This window comes from Gossypium arboreum, chromosome 3, assembly GCF_025698485.1.
Source record: "Gossypium arboreum isolate Shixiya-1 chromosome 3, ASM2569848v2, whole genome shotgun sequence".
NCBI lineage: Eukaryota > Viridiplantae > Streptophyta > Magnoliopsida > Malvales > Malvaceae > Gossypium > Gossypium arboreum.
The window spans coordinates 127393161-127417009 of NC_069072.1; the positions used below are offsets into that span (position 1 = coordinate 127393161).

At 35.4% G+C, this 23849-nt stretch overlaps 1 protein-coding gene across 1 annotated transcript; it reads right to left on the bottom strand.

The window, feature by feature from the left end:
• Window positions 1–6714: 6714 nt before the first annotated feature.
• On the bottom strand, window positions 6715–9108 carry LOC128290605 (uncharacterized). The gene is made up of 3 exons (XM_053026320.1): window positions 8908–9108; window positions 8488–8707; window positions 6715–6725 (listed from the first exon to the last, which is right to left on the bottom strand). Exons 1-3 carry the CDS (start codon window positions 9106–9108, stop codon window positions 6715–6717), a joined length of 432 nt encoding a protein of 143 aa, XP_052882280.1.
• Between the last annotated feature and the right edge of the window lie 14741 nt (window positions 9109–23849).

A 23849-nucleotide genomic window follows, 5' to 3' on the forward strand; every position in this document is an offset into this window, starting at 1 on the left:
CGACCATACCACACGCCCATGGGGCTAACCGTGTGTCATACACGGCCTAGACACATGCCCGTGTGTCTATCTGTGTGGACCCTTTTGGAGGCTACAAATTTTAGCCAATGGTTACCTTCTATAACCACTCATATTTGTGAACCTCAATGATGTTTAACATGGCCTAAATATGTCCGAGTACTACCATAATGGTCTATTGCATGTTAACCTCATCTCATCGGTTATGTACGTGCTAATTTATCCTCTTTGTATTTAGGGTTTCCATCACATTCAAAAAAACATTTAGACTTGGCTCATTGTTATAACTAATTGCCAATTATGACCTAACCATCCTAAGTGATTTGGCCGCATTTCATATTTCTATTTATAATATACCTTATTTAATCATCACAAGAACATTTAACCATAAACAAGCACAATTAGTAGATCATAGTTTATGTCAAAATAAGCCATGTCTTATGGCCATATACAAAAAGAATAAGTTTAATATTTAAGCCTTTTGCATAGGCCAACCAATGACAAATATCACAAAATAACCAAAACCTATACATGCCATTGAAACAAAATAAAGTATCTATATACCAACGCAAGACAAGTTGATAGTATTGATAATGTTCTAATCGTCTTCCAATTTTTACGAGCCCACGAGCTCTGTAAAATAGGGAAAAGAGAGGGGGTAAGCATTAATTTGATTAATAAGTCCGGATAACGGGAAAGTAAACTTACCGGTTATTTAGCGTGCAACCATTTAAGACATTCAGACCAAACATTCATAGTAAAATTTCCTATAACAAATACTCAACCATCAAGTTAGTCTCATGTCTGTACAATGTAACATCCTTCCTAGATGAGCTCATCAATTCAAACATGTCTATTCCCATTTAACATTTTAATCCCGTCGAATTTCTTGGAATCTTGATGGATATCTCGTTTACCATCAAATCAGGCAAGTGATCTCTTAAATATGCACTCCTGTTAATCTCACTTTTATGGCGGGATTGCCAGTCCAGGCTAAATCCCCCACAACGTAACTCACAGAGTAATGTCAGGATTACCAGACCAAGCTAAATCCCCTACAATGACATATACTCCTATAAGTTCAGGTCTGAATTACCAGTCCAGGCTAAATTTAGATCCTATTCGGATTACCCGTCTGGGCTAAATCCGTCAAACCACACATATATTTCAGAATGTTAGATCACTATAGGATCACCCGTCCGGGCTAGATCCTTTATACCATTATTTCATTTTCGAGTAATCCATCAAACATCCCTTTTTATTCAACCGGGACATTTCATCATAACATTAATAATTCATTAGTTGTCATACAATAAATATTACTATTATAATTCATACATGTACATACATCTTTAATGTATTTAAATATAGTTTACATTCGAGTTACATGAACTTACTTGGTAATTGCTTTACGTATTTTAGTTATTTCGAAACCTTTCATTTTCCACGATCGATCTCCGGAGTCGGTTCCTCGGGGTCTATATTAGTAAAAATAAATTATTAATACCTCATGCTATTTATTTCGGACCTAAAAATTCACCCCCAAGGAAAACGACCATTTTGCTCCTAACATTTCAAAATTTTACAACTTAGTCCCTAGGCTCGTAAAGTGAAATACATGCAATTCCTCAGTTACCCAAGCCTAGTCAAATGTATTATAAACTCATACTAGCCCACATTTTCCTCTATGTCACATTTCTACCATATACTTTGTACCTTTTGCAATAAGGTCCTTTTAGGGGTTTTTTATGAAAATCACTTAGGAAAAGATGTTTAACACACATCTAACTTTCATATTCCCCTATAAATCATCAAAGAACAAGCATGTCACACATGAGTCATTTTGCATACATGAACCTTAGCTTAAAATATGGGTAGAAATGGAGAAAACATGTTTCAAGGATCTGAAAGATACAAAGAACATTAAAAACGGGGCTAGCAGTCACTTACTATTGAGCTTGGAAAGTAAAGAAACCCTAGCTATGGTGTCCCTTGGAATTTTTGCAGCAAGAGGGAGAAGAATGGCTGATTTTTGCCTTCATTTCCCCTTTTTTTATTGATTTTATTACCAAATGACCCAAATGCCCTTCCTTACTAAACTTCCAAAATTTTCCATGCATGCTCATTTTTGTCCAAAAACTAAGAAATTGGGAAAATTACTCTTTAAGACCTTCTAATTAATAATCTAAAGCAATTTCATGCATATTGCTTCTAAAATCCAAGTTGCAATTTATTCAATTTGGTCTCTAATTTCTAATTGGACACCTTACACTAAGAATTTCTTCATAAAACTTTAACACATGCTTACTTTCATATTCTAGGCCTCATAATAATCATAAAATAAATATTTTGACATCGGATTTGTGGTCCCAAAACCACTGTTCTGACTAGACCCAATTTTGGGATGTTACACTGTGCAGAGTGGACACAGGCTTTGATCTGCGGCCTGCAACATTCTCTCCCACCCATTCTTGTGATGCCCTCGTCACGTCTTTAGAATGACACTAGTTTGGCTCGTCTATGAATAGTCTCAATACCTTGACTATTTCCCAACTACTCCTTCTGTCAAGTCGTCCCACCTCTTGAAATATTTGCCTTGGCTTATGTCTCTGTCGTCGTGTAACTTAAACTATTTCTTTCTTTTGTACATATTGATCGTTAGAGGCCACCAATCTTACTTGTCCCCATTATGACTTCCTCGATTGGGATCCTCTTGATCCATACAAATAGGCTTAGGCATGCCTACATTGAACATCAGGTTAACTTTGAGCCTTGGCTCTAACTCTATTTTGTAAGTCCCTCAACTTACTCGCTTTAGAACTCTAAAATGGCCCTTGTAACTTTTCCAAGCCAAGACTAGTTCATAATGTAACACTAGATATGTGTTTGAGATGTATCTCACTCGTAGCATTTAATCTGCCCCACTGTTCAATTTGGATTACCAATTTTCCCCTAAAGTCTGATACATATCCCACCTCTCTTAGAGGTGATAGCCCTACTAATAACTCGACAGGTTTCATATTGATATTCTACCCTTCTAACATTTTCATGGGGGTCTTTGTAGTACTCTAATTTACCAAGTTAATATTCCCACAATATGAAACATCCTTGGCTAGCTAGATTGCTAACAATACCTTGGTTCTGCTCCTTATGTCTCGATTCACCGACACAATGCATTGTTTTTGTCAAGTATCGAAGATACAAATGCAGTTGACAAAAGGAATCGACAAAGTATCAATATTTTCAAGGAAATTCAATCCAAGCACAAAGTCGTAATCATCTAAGTGTATTACCTCAAAGCCTTCCTTGCCTTTCCATTGACCAATCTGCAACTCAACTCCTTGTGTTACTTCTACAGTTGGGACCTCTTTGGAATTAATAGTCCTGATCTTCTTGGTTGATTTTCTTATCGAGAGACCAAGTTTACCCACTACGTTTTCAAATATGAATAAGTGTGACGCCCTTGTATCAGTAAGAGCACTTCTCTTTTGGCCTACAATTTTGTTATCCAAAAACATCAACCCTTTTTGCTTGCGATCCCTCTTCGCTTTAGCAAAACTGAATATCATTGATTCATGCTTTAAAGAGTCACTCTCTAGCTCTGCTTCAACTTCTTTACTACTCGTGGACAACTTAGATTACTCTAGACAATCCCGCATCCTATACGGACCACAACATAAAAAACACTTCATTGACTTCTTCTCTTTCTCTTTGATCCTCTTGGCTTCGATAGAACACAAAATCGAACCAAGTCTCATTGATGCTCTATCTCATCATCCTTTTCGATGGCAGAAGACACAAACTTCTTTGGACAATCCCTCACCATGCGTGGACAATCACAAATGAAGCATTTCACTAGCCCCTTTGATCTATTGTTGCGTTTTCACTTCCCATTAGATGGTTTCCCATTGCCACTAGGGGTGTTCAATCGCTTAATCAACTGGTTAACCACCTGAAATACCATTAACCGAATTAACCGACCCTTTTAAACCCTTAACTATTAACCGAACCGAAATTTTTTCAAAAAAAAATTAACCCAACCGAACTTTTTCGGTTAATTTGGTCGGTTAACTGAATTAGCCAAAATTTATATATATATTTTTTTATTTTTGGTTAAAACAATTATAAAACATATAAAAAATTAACCGGCTTAAACAACCGATAAATTAATCGAACTGACCGAATATTTATATATTATAATATTATTTATTAAATTCCATTAATTCAGTTAACCGACCGATTTTGAACCGAATTAACCGTTGACCGAACTTCCAAAAAATTATTAACCAACCCCCGAGAGAATTAATTTGGTTAACTGACCGATTAACCGAATTCAGTCAGTTAATCGAATTAATTCAGTTTTACCCAAAATTTGCACACCCCTAATTGACACCATTCTTATCATTCCCACCATTTCCATTTCCATTTCCATGTTTCTCGTGGTTTCCCCCTCGATTTCCTATCTATTTGGGCTTGGAAGACTCGAACTGTGTAATATTTATATTATGTTATATTATAATTTTGATATATATTTATTATAATAGCCCGTTTTTCAATGGAATAAAAAAAGATGGTTTCAGGACCACAAATTGGATGAAATAGTTCATATAATTAGTATTTAAATTATACGAGTCAACAATAATTTTTATATTGAATTTTGATATGAGGAATTTTAACTAACTGAATTAAAAGTTAGTATAAGTGGTTTGGTTCAAAAGTCAAGTGGTTATTGAAAACGAGGTATTAGGACCTTATTTCCATAATTTAAGGCCGTAAATATTTTTATTAAATATTTACTAAGTCTGATTACAGGTGAATTGAAGTTTGGTCCGCTGATTTTTACAATTAATTGCTTAGTTAAGGTAAAAGGATTAAATTGTAAAAGAGATAAAAGTTAATTGCTATAGATTTAAAATACTAAAGGTACCAAAATGGTGATTAAACCATGGTAAAAAATTCCAAACAGTGGTGACATCATTAAATCTACTAACTTTTGGGTTATTTGCTCATTTAGTCCTAATCAATTTAGAGTTAAATTAAAATAAAGCTTAATTAATCAATAATTTGAAACAATTAAAGAATTAATTGTGCAATTAAACCTTCCTGAGATCATAATTATACCATATACTTATAGATTGGACATTTATGGATATGTTTTATAAATTATATACGTTATAATTAAAAGGTTATAATAGTAATTTTTAAATAAATGAATTATAATTAAAATAAAAACTAAATTACAGTGTAATTTCTTTTATTCTTCTCCTAAAAATGTCGAAACACCATTGTTAGAGGTAAAGGAAGCTTCGGTCAAGCTTGTCCTTCAATTTGGTAAGCTAATTTAATCGGTTACTTGTAATTTTTATGTTTTTGAGATCGTTACAGCTAGCTTCAGCTAAACCGTATCTCCGTTTTCAAAACGGTTAAGGATTATGGATTATGCCATTAATGAGTTTTGGATATTCTTGAAGTTTTATGGTAGATTATACAGCTTGAATGCTAAATATGATTATTTTGCAAAGTATTTTTTGATAATTTTAATGTTTAAGGACTAAATCATTAAATTGATAAAATTACAGTGAATTTTTGTGAAATAATAGAAATTATGGGCTATATGGAGGTCCTATACAATTCATCTGAATTTAAATTCGATTAAAATTGGTTAAATTGCAAGTTTTGAGCTTAAGGACTAAATTGCATAAAAGTAAAATGTAAAGGGTAATTTTGTAAAAATATTAAAAAAGATTTAATTGCAAAAAATAATTAATTATGTTGTTGGAAATTGATAATTGAATGAAATTATTGAATAGTCCCTGAACTTCCGTTATTACTGCAGTTAGTCTGGTAAGTTCGCTCAGTTTAATTTTAGTACAATTTTTAAATGTATTATATGAACCTAATTTCATAATTTTAGATTATATTGATGTGTGTAATTGAAAATGGAAATAATGAATTGAAATTATGTCGATCATTGATTGAGATACTTGGAGTCGTTACTGCAAATCAATCTTGTAAGTTCGTACGATTATTTATACTTCTAATAATTTTTATATTCTATGTTAATATAATTTTATTAAATGTTATAATGTATGGAAATATGATTTTGATAAAAATGGGATATTATTCTACTAAAAGTATGCTCAATCGAGCCATACCCACTAATTCTACTGAAAGTATGCTCAATTGAGCCATACCCACTGATTCGACTGAAAGTATGCTCAATTGAGTCATACCCTATGGATTCTATTGAAAGTATGCTCAATCGAGCCATACCTTGTAACACTACAAACCGACCTATACGTTATGGCCAAATCTGGTGATGCCACAAGGAATGGGTTTTCAAAACGGTGTTGACTTGATAAACTATTCAAGTTTAATACCACGTGTTTGTTCACAAATAAACTGATAACATTAATTAATAAATTAATTTGTCAAAATAGATTTGCCATATTTTAGAAACCCGATCTGTTATCTTTAAGAAAACCTCTTTTTGTGTAAAAACCATCAATTTCATAAAACAATTGACCAAGCATGTAGAAAATCAACAAACCAAAATCAACAGTTTAAAACCCAAAAACAAAAGTCCAGAGATTCCCAAATATTAAAAACTCTCAAAATGGTAACCAAAAACATAAATAAAACCATTCACAGTCGAGTGGTCACCGTTGGGTCTCTGCTGCACTGATCCGCCTAAGTCTATGGATTACCTGACAAAAAAGACAATAGATATAAGTTTACGAAAACTCAGTGTGTAACCCAACAGAATTAAGCATACAAACATACAGAATTATATACACAAACAGAAACAGATATAGATTCAATTTTAGATTCAGATTCAGATATCAGATATGCCAAAATCCTACCCCCATCCTCAACACACCAACTCCAACCATCCCATCACACCATGTGGGGTTAAAAACACCTACCCATCCCTACACACCACATTGTGCAATTAAGACACATATCAAATAATATGCAGCCAAGCTGCCAGAATATAGGCGGCGTAGGCCGTACAGAACACTTCCTCCATATCTATATATATAAATCCCACCCCAGTCAAAGATATAGAATTTTTAGATACAGTATAACAAATTAAACATGATCGGCATGCTGATATACAGATAACAGTACAGACTGGCATACATTTAATATACTACTCAGATCAGACTATCAGAATATCAGAGCATACAAACTAGGGTTTAGTTAGCCCTTACTGACCTTACAATAGGTCCATAGGCGATCGGAGCCACTCGTCCGATCCTAGGGAAAATTTTAGAGTTATGGGCCCATATGTTCGTGTGGTTTACCCGTGTGGGCCCACATGCCCAGGTTGGCCTTTGCCCATGTGGCCCACGCGGAATAGGCCAAAATTCCAAACGCCCGTATGGGCCCACACACTCAACTTGGCCTAGCCTGTGTGGCCCACACGACCACACTCAAGCCACCATACGCCCATGTGCTACGCACAGCCATACCTTCGTCAACCATATAGCCGTGTTTCACACACGACCATCTACACGCCCGTGTGGTGTCAACAGAATCATTTTTCGGCTTTTGCTGAAGCTTCTTTTTCTACGTTTTGGGTATACACCTAGTATCGTTTTGATACGAAAATACCTCCAAGATCCCAACACCTAAAAACAGAGTCCCAACGCCCTATTAGCAACGATTTACGAATTCAATAAACCTAAAATCGAGTAATGCTTAAAACTTACGATCGTAAAAACATCTACATACGAAAGTTAAACCATCGAAGTGACAACCACAAATTCATTGCCCTCACCTACACATTCGTTCGCAGAAATCAGATTCCCACAATAAACGCTACGCTATTACTGCAAAATAGAACTGAAAGCTTATCGAAACTGTGCGAAAAATAGTAGTAACAAACAAAGGAAACCGAATGGAATAGAAAAGCAAAACTCATGCCAGAAAGAGGAAGAACAAAAATAAAATTAATAGAAACTTTGAAAGGAAGCAGAAACAGACGCAATTCAAAAAGAGGAGAGAAAAAAACTGATTAAAATTTGAAAGGGAGAAAATAAAGATATTTTATCAAAATCCCTTATTTTCCTCCCACTTAGCCACTACTCACAACTTCCTCATACTTTCAATTCAACCAAAATTCTATCAGATAATCAAACAAAAATAATACGCACACTCGTGCAGGGATTCAAACACAGGACCTCCAACACAACAACCTCCTTACCACTCGAACTAGCAGGTTCATTCTAATATGAATTTACAGGCAATTAAATATAAGCCCACTGAACTAGGATAAGGCTTAGATCCAAAAGTTAACAAAATTGACAAAAGTGGGACTTGAACCCAAGACCTCTCACACACTCCTAGAACACTCAACCACTAAAGCATATGCATATTAATGCCAAATACCCACAGAAGCAAAATTGAATTATTTAGGGCGTTACAACTCTACCCCTTAAAAGAAATTTCGACCTCGAAATTTACCTGATCTGAAAAGATGAGGATACTGCCAGCGCATTGAATCCTCAGGTTCCCATATGGCCTTCTTAGAACCAAGATTCTGCCACAGAACCTTCACTAAAGGAATGAACTTCCTCATCAGAACCTTAACGTCTCGATTTAGAATCTGAGCCGAATCCTCTTCAAAAGTCAAGTCCGGCCTAACCTCGATTTCCTCAACAGAGACAACATAAGATGGATTCGACTGATACCGCCTCAAATCAAAATATGAAAGACATCATGGATACGGTTTAACTCCGGAGGTAACTCCAACTGATAAGCGATCGGTCCTACATGCTTCAGAATCCGATACAACCCAATGAACTTAGGGTTCAACTTGCCCTTGTGACCGAATGTCAGAACTTTCTTCCATGAAGAAACCTTAAGAAAGACAAAGTCCCCCACAGAGTACTCAATCTCATGCTTCTTCAGATCTGCAATAGATTTTTGTCTATCAAAAGCTGCCTTCAGACAGTCCCGAATTAGCCTAACCTTATCCTCGGTCTCAAAAACCAACTCAGGACCCAAAACTCGATGCTCGCCTAACTCAGTCCAACATAGAAGAGTGCAACACTTACGACCATATAAAGCCTCGTAAGGTGCCATCTGGATGCTAGCCTAGAAACTGTTACTGTAGGTGAACTCAGCCAACGGAAGATAATCCACCCAACTACCTCAGAAATCAATTACACAAATCCAAAGCATATCCTCCAGTATTTGAATCACCCTCTCAGATTGACCATCTGTAACGCCCCTAACCCGTATCCGTCGTCAGAATAGGATTTTGGAGCATTACCAAAACGTTCAAAAACATTTACAAATAACTTATGTAAATTGCTATTTATTTACCGAGATCATTCATAACATCCCTTGATTGGGCCCTCGAGGCCTAATATGAGCCTTAGAATTGAGTCGGGACTTAATCAGTAACTTTAGGAACTTTTCGAGACTTTTGAAAATTTTTCCAAGGTGCAAGGCTCACACGCCCTTGTGGTCTAAGGGACATGCCCGTGCTAAAGGTCATGTTCGACCCGTGTAACTCTCTGACTTGCACACACGACCATGCCACATGCTTGTGTGCTAGGACATGTTGTTAATTAACTTAATTCAAAATTAGGTGCTGGTTTCACACGACCAAGGCACACACTCGTGTTATAGGCTATGTGGCACACACAGTTGAGACACATTCCCGTGTCTCTGCCCGTGTGCTCAATTTTGAGCATTCTGTTTCTCAAACTTATGCTGCAGGGGACTACGGCCTAACCTTATGCCTCTGTTACCAGGCCGCGTGTCACATACGGTCTAGACACACGCCTGTGTTTCTACCCATGTTGACAAAATAAAGCCATTTCTAGCTTTATTTCTCACCCAAAATTTCACCCAAGACCTGCACTTGAAATACATATCCAATACCAACCAATACAAGCATTCAACTTAAGCAAATTTCATCATTCACAAGGAATATCGCTACAAGCATACCTGATCACAACCTTACTTTAGTTTAACTTAGGCATTCATAACATTAATCAAATATTCTTAACATAACACATGTGTATATATATATCATAATAATCTACTTAGTCATACCAAAATGAATCATTACTAGCCATTCCAATGGCTAGGTTACAAAATAACATTTCAAGCCACTATTGGCCAAGTTGTCTTATACTTGCCATTATACCAAAATGATTTTACTAAGTATACCCAAAAGGACTAGTTGATAGTGGACGATACTCCAATGATCTCCAACTCTTGCGAGCTTTGAAGCACTATAAAACAAGAGAAAAACAAACGGAGTAAGCATTACATGTTTAGTAAGTTCGTATAACAAAAACTAAACTTACCAATGCTATTTATTAAATCTAAGCATACAATAACATGTTTTCCATAAATTTGGCTAAATTTCCTAAACACATACATTCAATCAAACATGTTAGTCACCAAAATATTCATATCGATCAAGTAACATAGATGAGCTCATCAAGCAATATCCTTTCAAGTTATTATCATTTCATCTCAAGATTTTCATGTCATGTCAAGAGTTTTCTGTCCGTTGAATCATTGAATTCCAATGGATGCTTAATTTGTACACTTAAAGTGTACGATTCTATAATTTGCCAATTTCTTATTCAAGGGTACCCACTAGGGCACTTAACCAAGAAACACTCTCTCGAGTCACATATCGTATAATAGGATTACCAGTCCAGGATAAATCCTTATATAACGTATGCTTCAAAGCTTAATTAGGACTGCTAGTCTAAGCTAAATCGTAACCGTAATGTTTACTCAAGCGGTATTATAATAGGATTACACTTTTGGGCTAAATCCTTTCTATGAAAAGGTTAACAGGATTATTCATCCAAGCTAAATCCCATCCGCAACAAATGCAAGACCTTATTCATTTTGGGAAAGTGCATATAATAATCGGAATTCAATATTCAATCGGGACTTAACCCTCTATCACCATTTCAAGCATGTATCAAATTCTCCATCAAAGCATACAAGTAAAGCACATCACTATAACTTACATTACATACAAACACAACATTCAATTAACATAATTATATGCTCGATTAAGTTACACGAACTTACCTCGACACTTTTTTGCGTTAGAAATCTACTAATTCGAAACCTTTTCTTTTCCGCAATCTAACCTCGAATTAGTGTTTCTCGGATCTATTTAAATGAATTTAACCATCAATTTCACACATTTCGTATTTAAATGGACTCAATTTACGTCTTATACAAAATTACCATTTTGCCTCTAACTTTTTCATAAATTTTAATTTTGTCCTTAGGCTCGGAAAATGAAACTTGTGCAAATTACTCCCTATTCCAAGCCTAAACAAAGCCCCATTACAAATTATCCAGCAAATGTATTCATAAAATTTTAGAATTTTTCATCAAATTTTACACCTTTTCATTTTAGTCCCTAAATCATGTTTTTATCAAAAATCACTTTGTAAAAGTTGTTTATCTATCAATAATCTTTCTTTTTTACCATAAATTTCTAATTTCCAACATGTACATCCATGACCCATTCTTCATACCTTGATAACTTTTCAAATTAATTCATCAAATAGAGAGATTAAGCTATCCCGATTTCAAAAATACCAAAGTTACTAAAAACGGGACAATGAAACTTACCCAATTAGGCCCTAAAAGTTTCTTTCCTCTCACTTAGGGTTTCCATTTATTTTAAGTTGAAGATGGCATAAAATAAGATGATTTCTTTTATCATCTTTTTAATTAATTAAATATTTTGTTATTTCCAATTTAGTCATTGCCCTTTTTCTATATTTCCATGGATGAGTCACTAAGAAAAATCTACATACTTTTCTTAATGGTCTAATTACCATATAAGGACCTCTAGTTTTGATTTTCATAGTTATTTAATCCTTATAGCTAGTAGAATTCAGCATTCGTATTTTATGCGATTTGGTCATTCTTGTAATTAAACAGTTAATTGATAAAATTTTGGTTTCAAAACTTTCACATGACATGTCTATAATAATACGGATCATATAATAAAATAAAAATAAGTCTTATTTTTGGGTTGAATTTTTGTGGTCCCGAAACCTCTGTCAATCAATTCTTGCAACTGTACTTTTAGCTCTTTCAATTTAGTAGGAGTCATCTTGTAAGGTGCTATGGATATAGGTGTACCCGAAACAAGATCTATAGAGAATTCCACTTCTCTATCCGGTGGTAAAACAGGTAATTCTTCTGGGAATACATCAAGAAACTCACATACAACCGGCACTGACTGAATCTTTAACTTAGATACTTTGGTTTCCATTACATACGCAAGATAGGCATCATACCCCTTTCTAACATATTTCTGTGCTGAAATGACTGAAATCACATTAGGTAATCCATCCAGTTTATCATATTCAACATGAAGTAATTCACAGTTCTCACATTTCAATACAATATATTTCTGTTTGCAATTTACCACTGCATCAGATCGGGTCAACCAATCCATTCCCAAAATTACATCAAATTCATCAACTGGCAATAACATCAAGTCAGCAAAAAAATAATAACCTTTTACCATCAACGGATAGTTCTTACAGACTTTATCCACTATAACACACTGGCCCAGGGGGTTTGAAACTTTAACCACAAATTCAGTGAATTCAAGAGGTAAATTTAACCAGGATCAATCAAAGCAGTAATATTAGTATCAAGTAGAGAAAATGTACTAGTAATGACGTCTGGTGCAGAGGCATCTTCTCTAGCACGAATAGCATATGTCCTTGCAGGTGCTCGTGCCTCAGATCTAACTGTTGTATCCTTGGTAGTACATCGACTACCACTAACATTACCGAGGTGACGGGGTGGTCTACCTCTCGTAATAGGATTATTAGGCTTTGGAGCTGGTTTTATTTATTTTTCAACTCTTTTGGGACAATCCCTGAGAAATAGTCAAGTGAACCACATCTGAAACAAGCTCCACTTCTAGACCGACATTCCCAATGATAAAATTTGTTACAATGTTTACATTTCAATTTGGGATTACCGACACTACCCACACTGGTCACAAACGGAGATGAAGACCTCGGGTTAGAATGTTGAGAGCCCCGCTCTCTTCTAGAATATCCCGTAGACGTGGTAACAAGATCATAATACTCCTTTAATTTCTTAGAAGCAAATAATTGTGCCTTACTCATAGCTCTTTTCCCAGAAACTCGAACCTCTCTTTCAGCTTGTCTCTTTTCTTTACTTAATTCCTCAGCTTTGTGGGCTCAATCGACTAACACTGAAAATTCTCTAATTTCAAGAATTCCAATCAACAATTTGATGTCTTCATTTAAACCATCTTCAAAGTGTTTACACATTTCAACCTCGGTTAGAACCTATTCCTTAGCATACTTGCTCAACTGAACAAATTCTAGTTCATATTCAGATACAGTCATATTTCCTTGTTTGAGCTCTAGAAATTCTTTCTTTTTCTGATCCATGAACCTCTGACTAACATACTTCTTCCTAAATTCAGCCTAGAAGAATTCCTATGTGACATTCACCCTTGGTACCACTGAAGTTATGGTATTCCACCAATGATAAGCTATATCCTTCAGTAGAGATACTGCGCATTTCAGACATTTGGCAAGTGTGTAGAATAGTTCATCAAAAACCCGGATAGTATTCTCTAGCCAAAACTCAGCCCTTTCCGGATCATTATCTTTGGTAGCTCTAAATTCTTCCACCCCATGCTTGCGGATTTTATCTATTGGAGGCTTACCAATTCTAACAAGTTTGGCACCCAGTGGCACCTCAGGAATCGATTGAGGAGCAGGTGGGGGAGGTCGTTGTACAATAGGGTTTGTTCTCAAGTACTGTGTAAACAGTTCATTCATCATTTGAAAGAAGGCTTGTTTTGCCTGTTCACTTCGGCCCTCAGACACGAGCGTTTCACTACCAGGCGCAGACGCAACTCTTTGAACCGAAGTTGAAGTATTGCTCTCAGCTTCCTTGGATTCAGCTCTAGCTCGATTGAATGACATTGCTATATGAAAAACACATTTAAAATGATTAGGAGTCATCACACTATCACAATTTATATAATGGCATGGATAGCTAAACTCGTGTTCGCTACGTCAAATCTGAGAATCGGCTAAACAGTAGCTCTGATACCATTAAATGTAACACCCTTAATCCATATTCGTTGTCAGAACAAGGTTTTGGAGCATTACCAGAACATTCAAAAACATTTACAAATAACTTATGTAAATTTCTATTCATGCCCGTGTGGTCTACGGGACACGCTTGTGTAACCCTGGGACACGTCCGTGCTAGAGCCCGTGTTCGACCCCGTGCAACTTTCTAGACTTACACACACAGCCATGCCACACGCCCGTGTGCTAAGCCTTGTGGTTAATTAACTCAATTTAAAATTAAATGCAGGTTTCATACGGCCAAGGCACACGGCCCTGTTCTAGGTCGTGTGGCACACATGGCTGAGACATACGCCCGTGTCTGTAACAGCCCAATTTAGACCTTAATCAGAATGGTGGTTTTGGGACCATGAATCTGAGTCAAAAAATTATTTTATACGTTTATTATGTGTGAATTTATATCTGTGAAATTTTCGTAATTTAATTTTGTCGTTTGAATGTCTGATTAAATAAAAAGATTTAATCGCGTAAATTGAAAACTTGATAGTTTAATGTATAAGGGCCGAATTGCTATTGGCTTTTTAAATTGAAGCATTTAAGTTGTAAATAGACCATTCGAGTTAGTGATGGCCGGTTGTACCCTTGGAATATATGTTTTAGTTATTTAATTATAAAGGTTATAATTGTAATTAATTAAAATGTAATAATAATATAAAACATATAATAAAATACACTAGTGGTCATACTTTCTTCTCATGATCGAAACATAAATAAGAAAGAAAAGAAAAAGAAAGCTAGGGTTCAGCCATAGTAAAGCTTAATCAAGGTATGTAACTAGCTCGGTTTTTGATAATTTTTATGTTTTTGAGATCGTTGCTAAGTTATCTACAAGACCCATGCTTGAATTTCTGATTCTGGAGAATATTTTGAGTTATGCCATTGTTGAAAGCTTGTGATTTTTTTTTGTTTGATGGTAGAAAATAAAAGATATGTGATAGATTAACATGTTTTGTATTGGAATTTTTGATGATATTGAGTAATTAGGACTAAATTGTAAAAATAATAAATTGAGGGACTAAATTTGAAATAAATAAAATGTGTGGACTTGTATGAACACTAGGAGTATTCGGCCTAAGCATGGTGTGTGCAAATTTTGCATGTTTTGTGTTTTGTGCAATTTAGACTAAATTGTAAAAAGTGTAAAATATCAGGGGTAAAATGGTAATTTGCCCATTTATGTGTTTTTAAATTAATTTGATTGAATATTTGATTAAATAAGTTTAATTTATATTAATTTAGACCAAGAAAAGAGAAAATCGAATTTGGATCGGGAGAAAACTAAAGTTGTCGACTAGCCGTCCCGTTCCGTTTGTCATCGTCTGAGGTAAGTCTATAAGCAAATAGACGTTGTTAATTTTAATTAAATATGAATTATATATGCTAAAATGAATACGTGAATAAATACATGTATTAGTTGAATGTGTACAAGCTTGGCAGCTATGTTTATGAATTCAATTCGACCGAGTTACGACGTCCGAAATTCCCTATGAACCTTAGGAATAGCTAGGATACATATGTCATGACATAGGATTCTGATAAGTGATGTGCGAGTAAGACCATAGAATCTATATTTATGTGCGAGTAAGACCACGTTTTATACGTTGGCATCGATATGTGACTCCGATATATGTGTGCGAATAAGACCCTGTCTGGGAAAGTGGCATCGATATGTGATTACATGTAAAACTACGTCTGGGATGTTGGCATTGTACGATATGTGTGATTATTCGAGTGTCCTATCCAATTCCGAATGGTTCATCGGGCAACGGTAGGTTGTGATCGAATATGCAAAATGAGCTAAAATGATTAGGTATGAATTGGTTTATTACCTACTTGAAATAAGGTAAGTGAGTTACTAATGTAAACATGTGTGCCTTATGAAGTATATTCGCCATTGCTATGTATATGCATAAGATATCATATTATGATTCAAGAGTATATGTATATGTGTTCATTTAATGATATTTAGCTTTGAAATCGAAAGATATTTTTTCAATATTTATATATATGTATTCGGCCATAAGTAAATCTATATGCAAAAGTACATGTTATTTGTGAAATCTTAAGATTTTGGTTTAATATGATTATGTTAGTATAATTAAACTTACTTTAGATGAATTGTTCATGTCATTCAATAGTTTATTTTCTTGTGACTTAGTAAGCCATAAAAGCTTACTCTGTGTGTGTATGTTTGTTTCTGTTTTATAGATTTTGGATCAAGTTACGAGCTCGGGGATCATCAGTAAAGCCTATCACACTATCAACTATCTTCAGTATTTTATAAGTTGAATTTTCGAACCTATGGCATGATAGGCTAGATTATACTTTTGTAATGTTGTATTTTGGTTTATGTATAATTGAGCCATACGAAAATGGCTTAATTTCTATGTTTGAATTTGGTTATGTTTGATTGTGGTTAGAGTCATTTTGGTTATAATGCTATGTGCTATGGAAGAATGGTGTTTGTGATAAGTGTTATATGTTTTGAAAATGGTTAATGATTTTGGATGAATATGTGGCTGATTAGGCCATGGTATGCATAGATAACAGTATATGTGAACTTGGTTGTTGTATTTGGTCAATGTGTTATATGTGATTTGGCATTAAAGGTTGTTTGGCTATATCTGATCGCGTTATTTCATCATAGGTTTTAAATATTTATAATTACTCGTTCTTAAACTAACTATTATTGCGATGTAGGCAAGTGTACCTATCGAACAGTAGTATAGTTTTAGCAAGACCGGGTTGTCGAACCCAAAGGAACTAAAAGTACTAGTAATGACTGTCTTTTTATTATCTAGCCTAAGAATAAAGAGCTTTTGTTTTAATTAACTAATTATCTAAACTAAGAACGCATAGAGAAAAGAATTGGGTAATTGCTTTTGGGAAAAATTGATTGACTTAAGACAATAACTAAGGAAAAAATCCACCTAGACTTTACTTGTTATTCTTGCTCCGAATTGGATGATTTATTCATTCAACTTATTCCGTAGAGATCCCTAAGTTATGTTATTATCCCTATTCAAGACTAATAACGTCTAATCCTAATATTAAATAACCGAGACTTTTCTCTAATTAACGGTCTAGGGTTGCATTAACTCGGCTATGGATCCCTTTATTAGGTTTCACCCATATCCGAAAAAATCTTGTCACCCTATGTCTAGGCGCACAATCAACTCCGCTTAATTATGACAAATGTACTCTTAGACAGGGTCTATTCCTCCTCTGAATAAGAGCATGTCTTGAATCAGTATCTTGGGATATCAAAACAAGAATTAAGAATACAAAATTAAGAATAAGTTAAATATTTATCATACGATTTAGAAAATAATAACAAGGTTCGTCTTAGGTTTCATTCCCCTTAGGTATTTAGGGGTTTTAGTTCATAACTAAATAGGAAAACATCACAGAAGAATAAAGAATACAAAACATAAAGAAAACCCAAAACTCTTGAAGGGAAATTGAGGAGAGATCTTCAGTCTTGATGATGAATCCGGGTCCTGAGATGGATCAATCGGCTTCCTTGGAGTAATTCCTTACCCCCTATTCTCCGTCTCCCCTTTCTTCCTTCTCTAGGGTGTATTTATAGGCTTTGGAATGCTTAGAAGCCCTCAAAATTAGCCTTTTCTGAATTGGACTCAACTTGGGCTCGGTAAGGACATGCCCGTAGCACACGCCCGTGTTCGATTACTTCAGGCCGTGCTCAAGCCTGCCAAATTGACACGACCATGTGGTATGCCCGTGTGAGGAGGTCCAGGCCATTTGCTTTCATACTTTGGCCCATTTTCTCCATTTTGGCCCGTTTCTCGTTCCTTTCACTCTCCTATGCTCTCATAAGTATAAAAAATGAAATTAAAGCATTAGGAGCATCGAATTCACCAATTCCAATTAGAAGTCATCCATAAAATGCATTAAACATGGGGTAAAAATATGTATAATTTATGGTTTATCAAATACCCCCACACTTAAGCATTTGATTATCCTCAAGCAAAATTCTCAACTCATAATCAAAATAAATTCTTCTCAACTTATAATTCCTATCGATAATATCTCACATTAATCCATAAGTAATCATACATTGAGAATTCAACTAAAAGAACATAAAAGTTTCAAACATTCCAAGTTGAGCATTTTAATCATGCAAACATAGGTGTCTCCCCTCATTTAAGTAATTACCTTTAATTTAGAACATCACAGAGTTTCACATCCTCACTGAAGATTCACTCAAATCACTCGAGGTGTTTAAGGATAATAAATGAAGCACTCAATAGTCAATAATGAAAAGTCATTACCATAGGCTTGCATGAAAATCAAATCTCCACCACTATAATTTAAGATGATACATCAATCAAAAGGTCTTTGGAGGGTTGTAATGAGGCTTGGTTAGGGAGTGTGGTCACAAGCTAAAAGAAAGGGTTAGAATCGAGATTGAATTGAAAAATTACCTAACTAGAAAAAGAGTTAATCATTACTTGCGTACAACAGAGCTTCTTCTCAGACTATGGAATTTAACTTTTAAAGCTTACAAACAGAAGATAACTACTAATGTGTATACATGTTTTTTTTTTAAGAACAAGTTAAAATAATATAGACTAACTATTAAGAACAAAACATAGGTAAGCAATCCATTCAACTCAAATCTCGACAAAAATAGGGATTAATTTAGGGGATTTCAACAATAATAGGTTAAGGGTTAATATTGAGGTTAATACAAGGAATGGCTTGTTAGGCTCAAGGGGGTTTACTAGGGGTTAATCGTGGAGGTAGGCTTTTCATGGCATGAGTGGGTTAATCCTAAGTTCCTTAATCATTTTGATATATCAAATCAAATGGTGTGGTCTCGACATGCATAATCAAGTAAGTTCTAGAATAACAGTTCAATACTGACGCACTCAAAGCAATAATAAATGTGAGCATGAAAGATTAATAGATGCTCAAAAGGCTCAAAAATCTCACAAAAATTATGGCTTTTTGATGTTTAGACTCGTGAATTTCAATTCAAAGTAATACCTAGACTTGGGGAAACAACCTATAATTTTAAATTTTTAAAAATCAACTCATCATGCTTGATTCTCTAATTTCTTAAAGTTTAAACAATCAATGCATAAAGGCCTATGTTTTAATTCAAGATATATCAATCAAAATCATAAATCAATTAAAATTTATCCTAAATATGATATGAAAGCTTTTCAAGAGAACAAGGCAATCATTTAGGGATTTTTCTGATAATGACATGAATGCCTCCCCCCCACACTTAAGATGTACATTGCCCTCAATGTACAAAGATAGGTATTATAGAATATAAAAATAAGACAGGGAGAGAAGTGAAACTTCCTGTATAATGAATTCCTCGAACTAGAGTTTTGGAGAGTAATCAGCTCGAGAGTGGAGGAGGATATTCCGGCGGTCGTAGAGGTTCATTAGTCCATAAGTCCTACGCCAAAAGGATATTATCTCTAGTGGTAGTTATGGTCATGGGCGAGCAGGCATGGCAGTCATGGAGAACCTTTCTCGGTGGAGTACTAGTTCCTATGTGATGATGAGCTTAAGAGCTCTATATAACTGTGATGAAATCAGAAACTTTTTAGGAGATATTAGGAAGGATAATTACTCATAAAGAAAAACCGATATTGATAATTAAAAATAAAAGTCTAAAACCTGCTGAAAAATAAAAATAAAAATAAAAATAAAAAGTAGTTGTAATAAAAATTAAAGACATAAAATAATAAATAAATGTTTTTAAACATCTTCATCGCTGGATGGTTCACGAGGTGGGACTGGCAATGAGATGTGGAGGTGCTGACAAATCTGCTGTAGAGTAGCATCAATGTTGTCAAATCATTGAAAACACTGTTGCTCGAATCGAGTGAGGCACTCAGAGATGTCAGCATATGAAGCCGCCGCATGAACTGAACGAGAGGGTGGTAGTGGCTGAGTCGGTAGGTCCTCGTGCTATGGGGAGACATCATCAGGAATGTCCTCGTAGGCCTCCTCGGTAGATTGAGCGAGACGATATTGGGGAGGGTAGGTTCCTTGGTTCCTCTCGATCATCCTCATGCTAAGCATGCTCGAGATGCCTTGTGGAGACATCTGGCCGATGAGGGTGAGGGATGATTCTTGGGTCGCGGTGTTGAGGAGCCTGAAGTGTCGTGCCAGTTGAGTCACATAGGGGCCAATGGAGATGACCCCCTTCCGATGCTGCTCCGTCTGGAGCTGAATCGTAAGGACGATGAAATAGGCAAAGTCGTTGACGTGCCCTTGCGACATGCACCATAAGAAGTAGACGTCGTGGGTGTTGACGACGCCAGTGCTCTTTTACCTCCCTATAATCGTGTGAGCTAAAATAGCGTGTAAGTACATCAGAGATGGTGGGAGAACTAATGCCTTGGAGCAGCTAGGATTGTAGAAGGCTGTGTTAGGGGCCAAAGCGTGCCAGCACTTCGAGGGAGAGAAATGTATGTGGCGACTGAGAGCATGTAGTTCATTCTCCTCCTTGAACTCCTCGTATATAAGCCTAGTGCAGCACCAAACTCTAGGACGCTTAGCTGGCGGATTAATCCACCTAGGCAAAATTGAATTGTGTCGGGATCATCGTAGTACGTCATTACGATCTGAAGATGGAACGTTGAGCATAGTTCCATCGTGAGCTCAAGGTATGCCAGCTTGATAATCCCAAAGAATTGCTCCCAAGGGTTGGTGGTTAAGAAGGCTCGAATCAAATCAGCCAACTGAACCTGTTCTACAGCAGTCAATCGATACAGCGACCTGCAATTAAAGTTTGAGCCTGAAGTATGGAACAGTTCTTCCTGGGGCCTTCGGGGGAATTGTAGGAGAGGGTGATGAATTTTCACGGTTGGACCCGCAGAAGAGGACGCTCCCTTCCTCTTTTTTGAGGCAGGTACGGCAATTTTCTTTCCTAGTGAAGATGACATCAAAAGCCTGTAATATAAAGAATAATAATAATAGGTAAACGAATTCGAAAACATAAAAGGCATGAATTTGGAACTAATTATTTCAGCCAATACTATTAATATGAGGCAAACTCAACCACAATAACCATGAGAATGAGAATAGAAATGTAATGGGTATGAGGTTTTCCTAATCTCAATTTAACACGAGATGTATGATAACTAACTTAAGAATGCACATTAAATGATAGAAAAAATGAAAATTAGTTCAAAAGATATGGAGTTTATGTTGATCATAAGCATTAGAAATAAGTAAAATAGAAGTGAAAGGAGTAAACAAACGCTAAGGGAAAGAGATTCAGCGTCAAAAATGAAGTGGGAAGCGGCGCACGTGTAACACCCCTATCCCGTAACCGTCGCCGGAATAGGTAAGGGGCATTACCGGACTTGTAACTCATGTCAGAACCGTAAAATTTTGAACTTTTTCTTAAAATAAAGATCATTCATTTAAATAAGTACTAAGCACAGCCAGGGATAAAATTTAAACTTCTCTAAGTAAACATTCAAAAGATGCCATTTTCGCATGGCTTATATACATTAACCAAAATATTCTTCCACCACTAGTCTATTCTATACATGCCATAAAATAATTCAAAACATAACAGTAACAAGCAGTGGATAGTGATAGTGTGACTAGTTGCTGACGATCCCCGAGCCTGTAGCTTCCAAATGAGATCTATAAAACAGAGGAAACAAAGTAACCAGAGTAAGCATTACAATGCTTAGTAAGTTTTAAGCAGTGTCAACAGATAATAATCAAATTATAACATAGTTGTTCGTATTTTTATTTCACTCTTCCTTCGGGCATACTATCCCTTTACCGAATATGCACATCTCATCATATACAATAGGCAGATAAACTTTCACATAAAAGTGAGCTCATGTGACATAGATATATTGTATAATTTCACATAACCTCTCACACTGATCCGATGTCGCATAATCATAAGAATAGTCTCATAGATTACTCACGTATGCATCACATAACTGCCTTATGATTTAGTTTAAATCAAGCTCACATATAAACTTGGAGTACATACCTGTTTAACCTTTTGCATTGAATATATTTATAAGCAATTCTTATTGCGAAGTCTTATAGCTTTAAACTCTACTCGGATTATCGGCGAGACCTTTAGCTCGATGAAATCTCCACACGAAGTCGTGAGTCTTAACCTGACATAGTCACCACATATGGTCATCGATCTTTAATCCGGGTTTACATCATAGAGTTTCATACATATTTATTCACATGTTACAACATTCACATCGACTATCATATTTGTAATTCATTTACCTCATCAAATATCTAATAAAACACACCTTCCGTCGTTTGTCATTTGGCCACAATATATATATATATACACATCTCATACATATCTCACATTAGCCATTTGGCTTTACCACATATCCATCTCATACACATTTCGCATTAACCATCCGGCTTTCCCACATATATACACTTCCACGTTCATCACTTGGGCCATTCTGCCTTATCACATATATGCATGTTCACATTTATCACATTGGCCATTCGGCCTTATCACATATATGCATGTTCACATTTATCACATTTGCCATTCGGCCATATCACATATGTGCATGTTCATATTCATCACATTGGCCATTCGGCCTTATCACACATATGCACGTTCACATTCATCACATTGGCCATTCGGCCTTATCACATATGTACATGTTCACATTCATCACATTGGCCATTCGGCCTTATCACACAAATGCATGTTCACATTCATCACATTTGCCATTCGGCCTTAGCTCATATATACACATTCACATCCATCATATAAAATCCTAAATCAAAATATAAATTTTCATGTATTCACATCACAATTATCCAAATATACTTCACATACCACATATACTTTCACTTTGTCTTGGCTGAATCTACATCTATCATTTCCCAATGAATAATTCAATTTCAAGCCATACTATCATTTCATATTCGAATACTTATAAACTTACAATTTCACAAATTTTAATATCAAAGATCCATCTAACACTCATATATCTTTTTATGATATCACAATTTAGAATTCACGTATGGGTTTCATCAATAGCTTATAAGCAACTAAAACAAGTTTTATCCATGTTTACAACATAACCACAAATTCTCTACAAGCTATTTTCCTGAGCAATAGTCGTTAAATTATTTGTAACTGGGGTTACGAAATTCCAAATTATGTGCCGCTAATTTTCCATGAAAATAGACTCGTATATCCTCTATCCACAAAATTTTCAAAATTTTTGGTTTGGCCAATCAATACCAGATTTTTCTCAAAGTTTCCCTATTTTACTTTGCTTGACTACTCGACTACTCTTCACTAAGAATTTAATTTCTCATTGTACGAAATTCAAAATGTGTTTTTGTTTATTTTGTTTGAAATTAGACTCATTAAGGAGTCTAATAAAATTTTATCTTATAATCATTTTTGTACGATTTATAATTATTTTCCGAATACTGAACAGGGGATGAGCCATTCTAACTCTGTCTCACACAACTTTGAAAATCTCATTATCGGCAACCCCTTTACTTACACGATTTTTTTGTATACGAAACTAGACGCATCAAGCTTTAATTACATAATTTATTCAGCCTTTATCTCAACTCCCACAATTTATGGTAATTTTTCCAAAACACGCCATCGCTATCGTCTGTAGCGATTTATACAATTTACTCAGA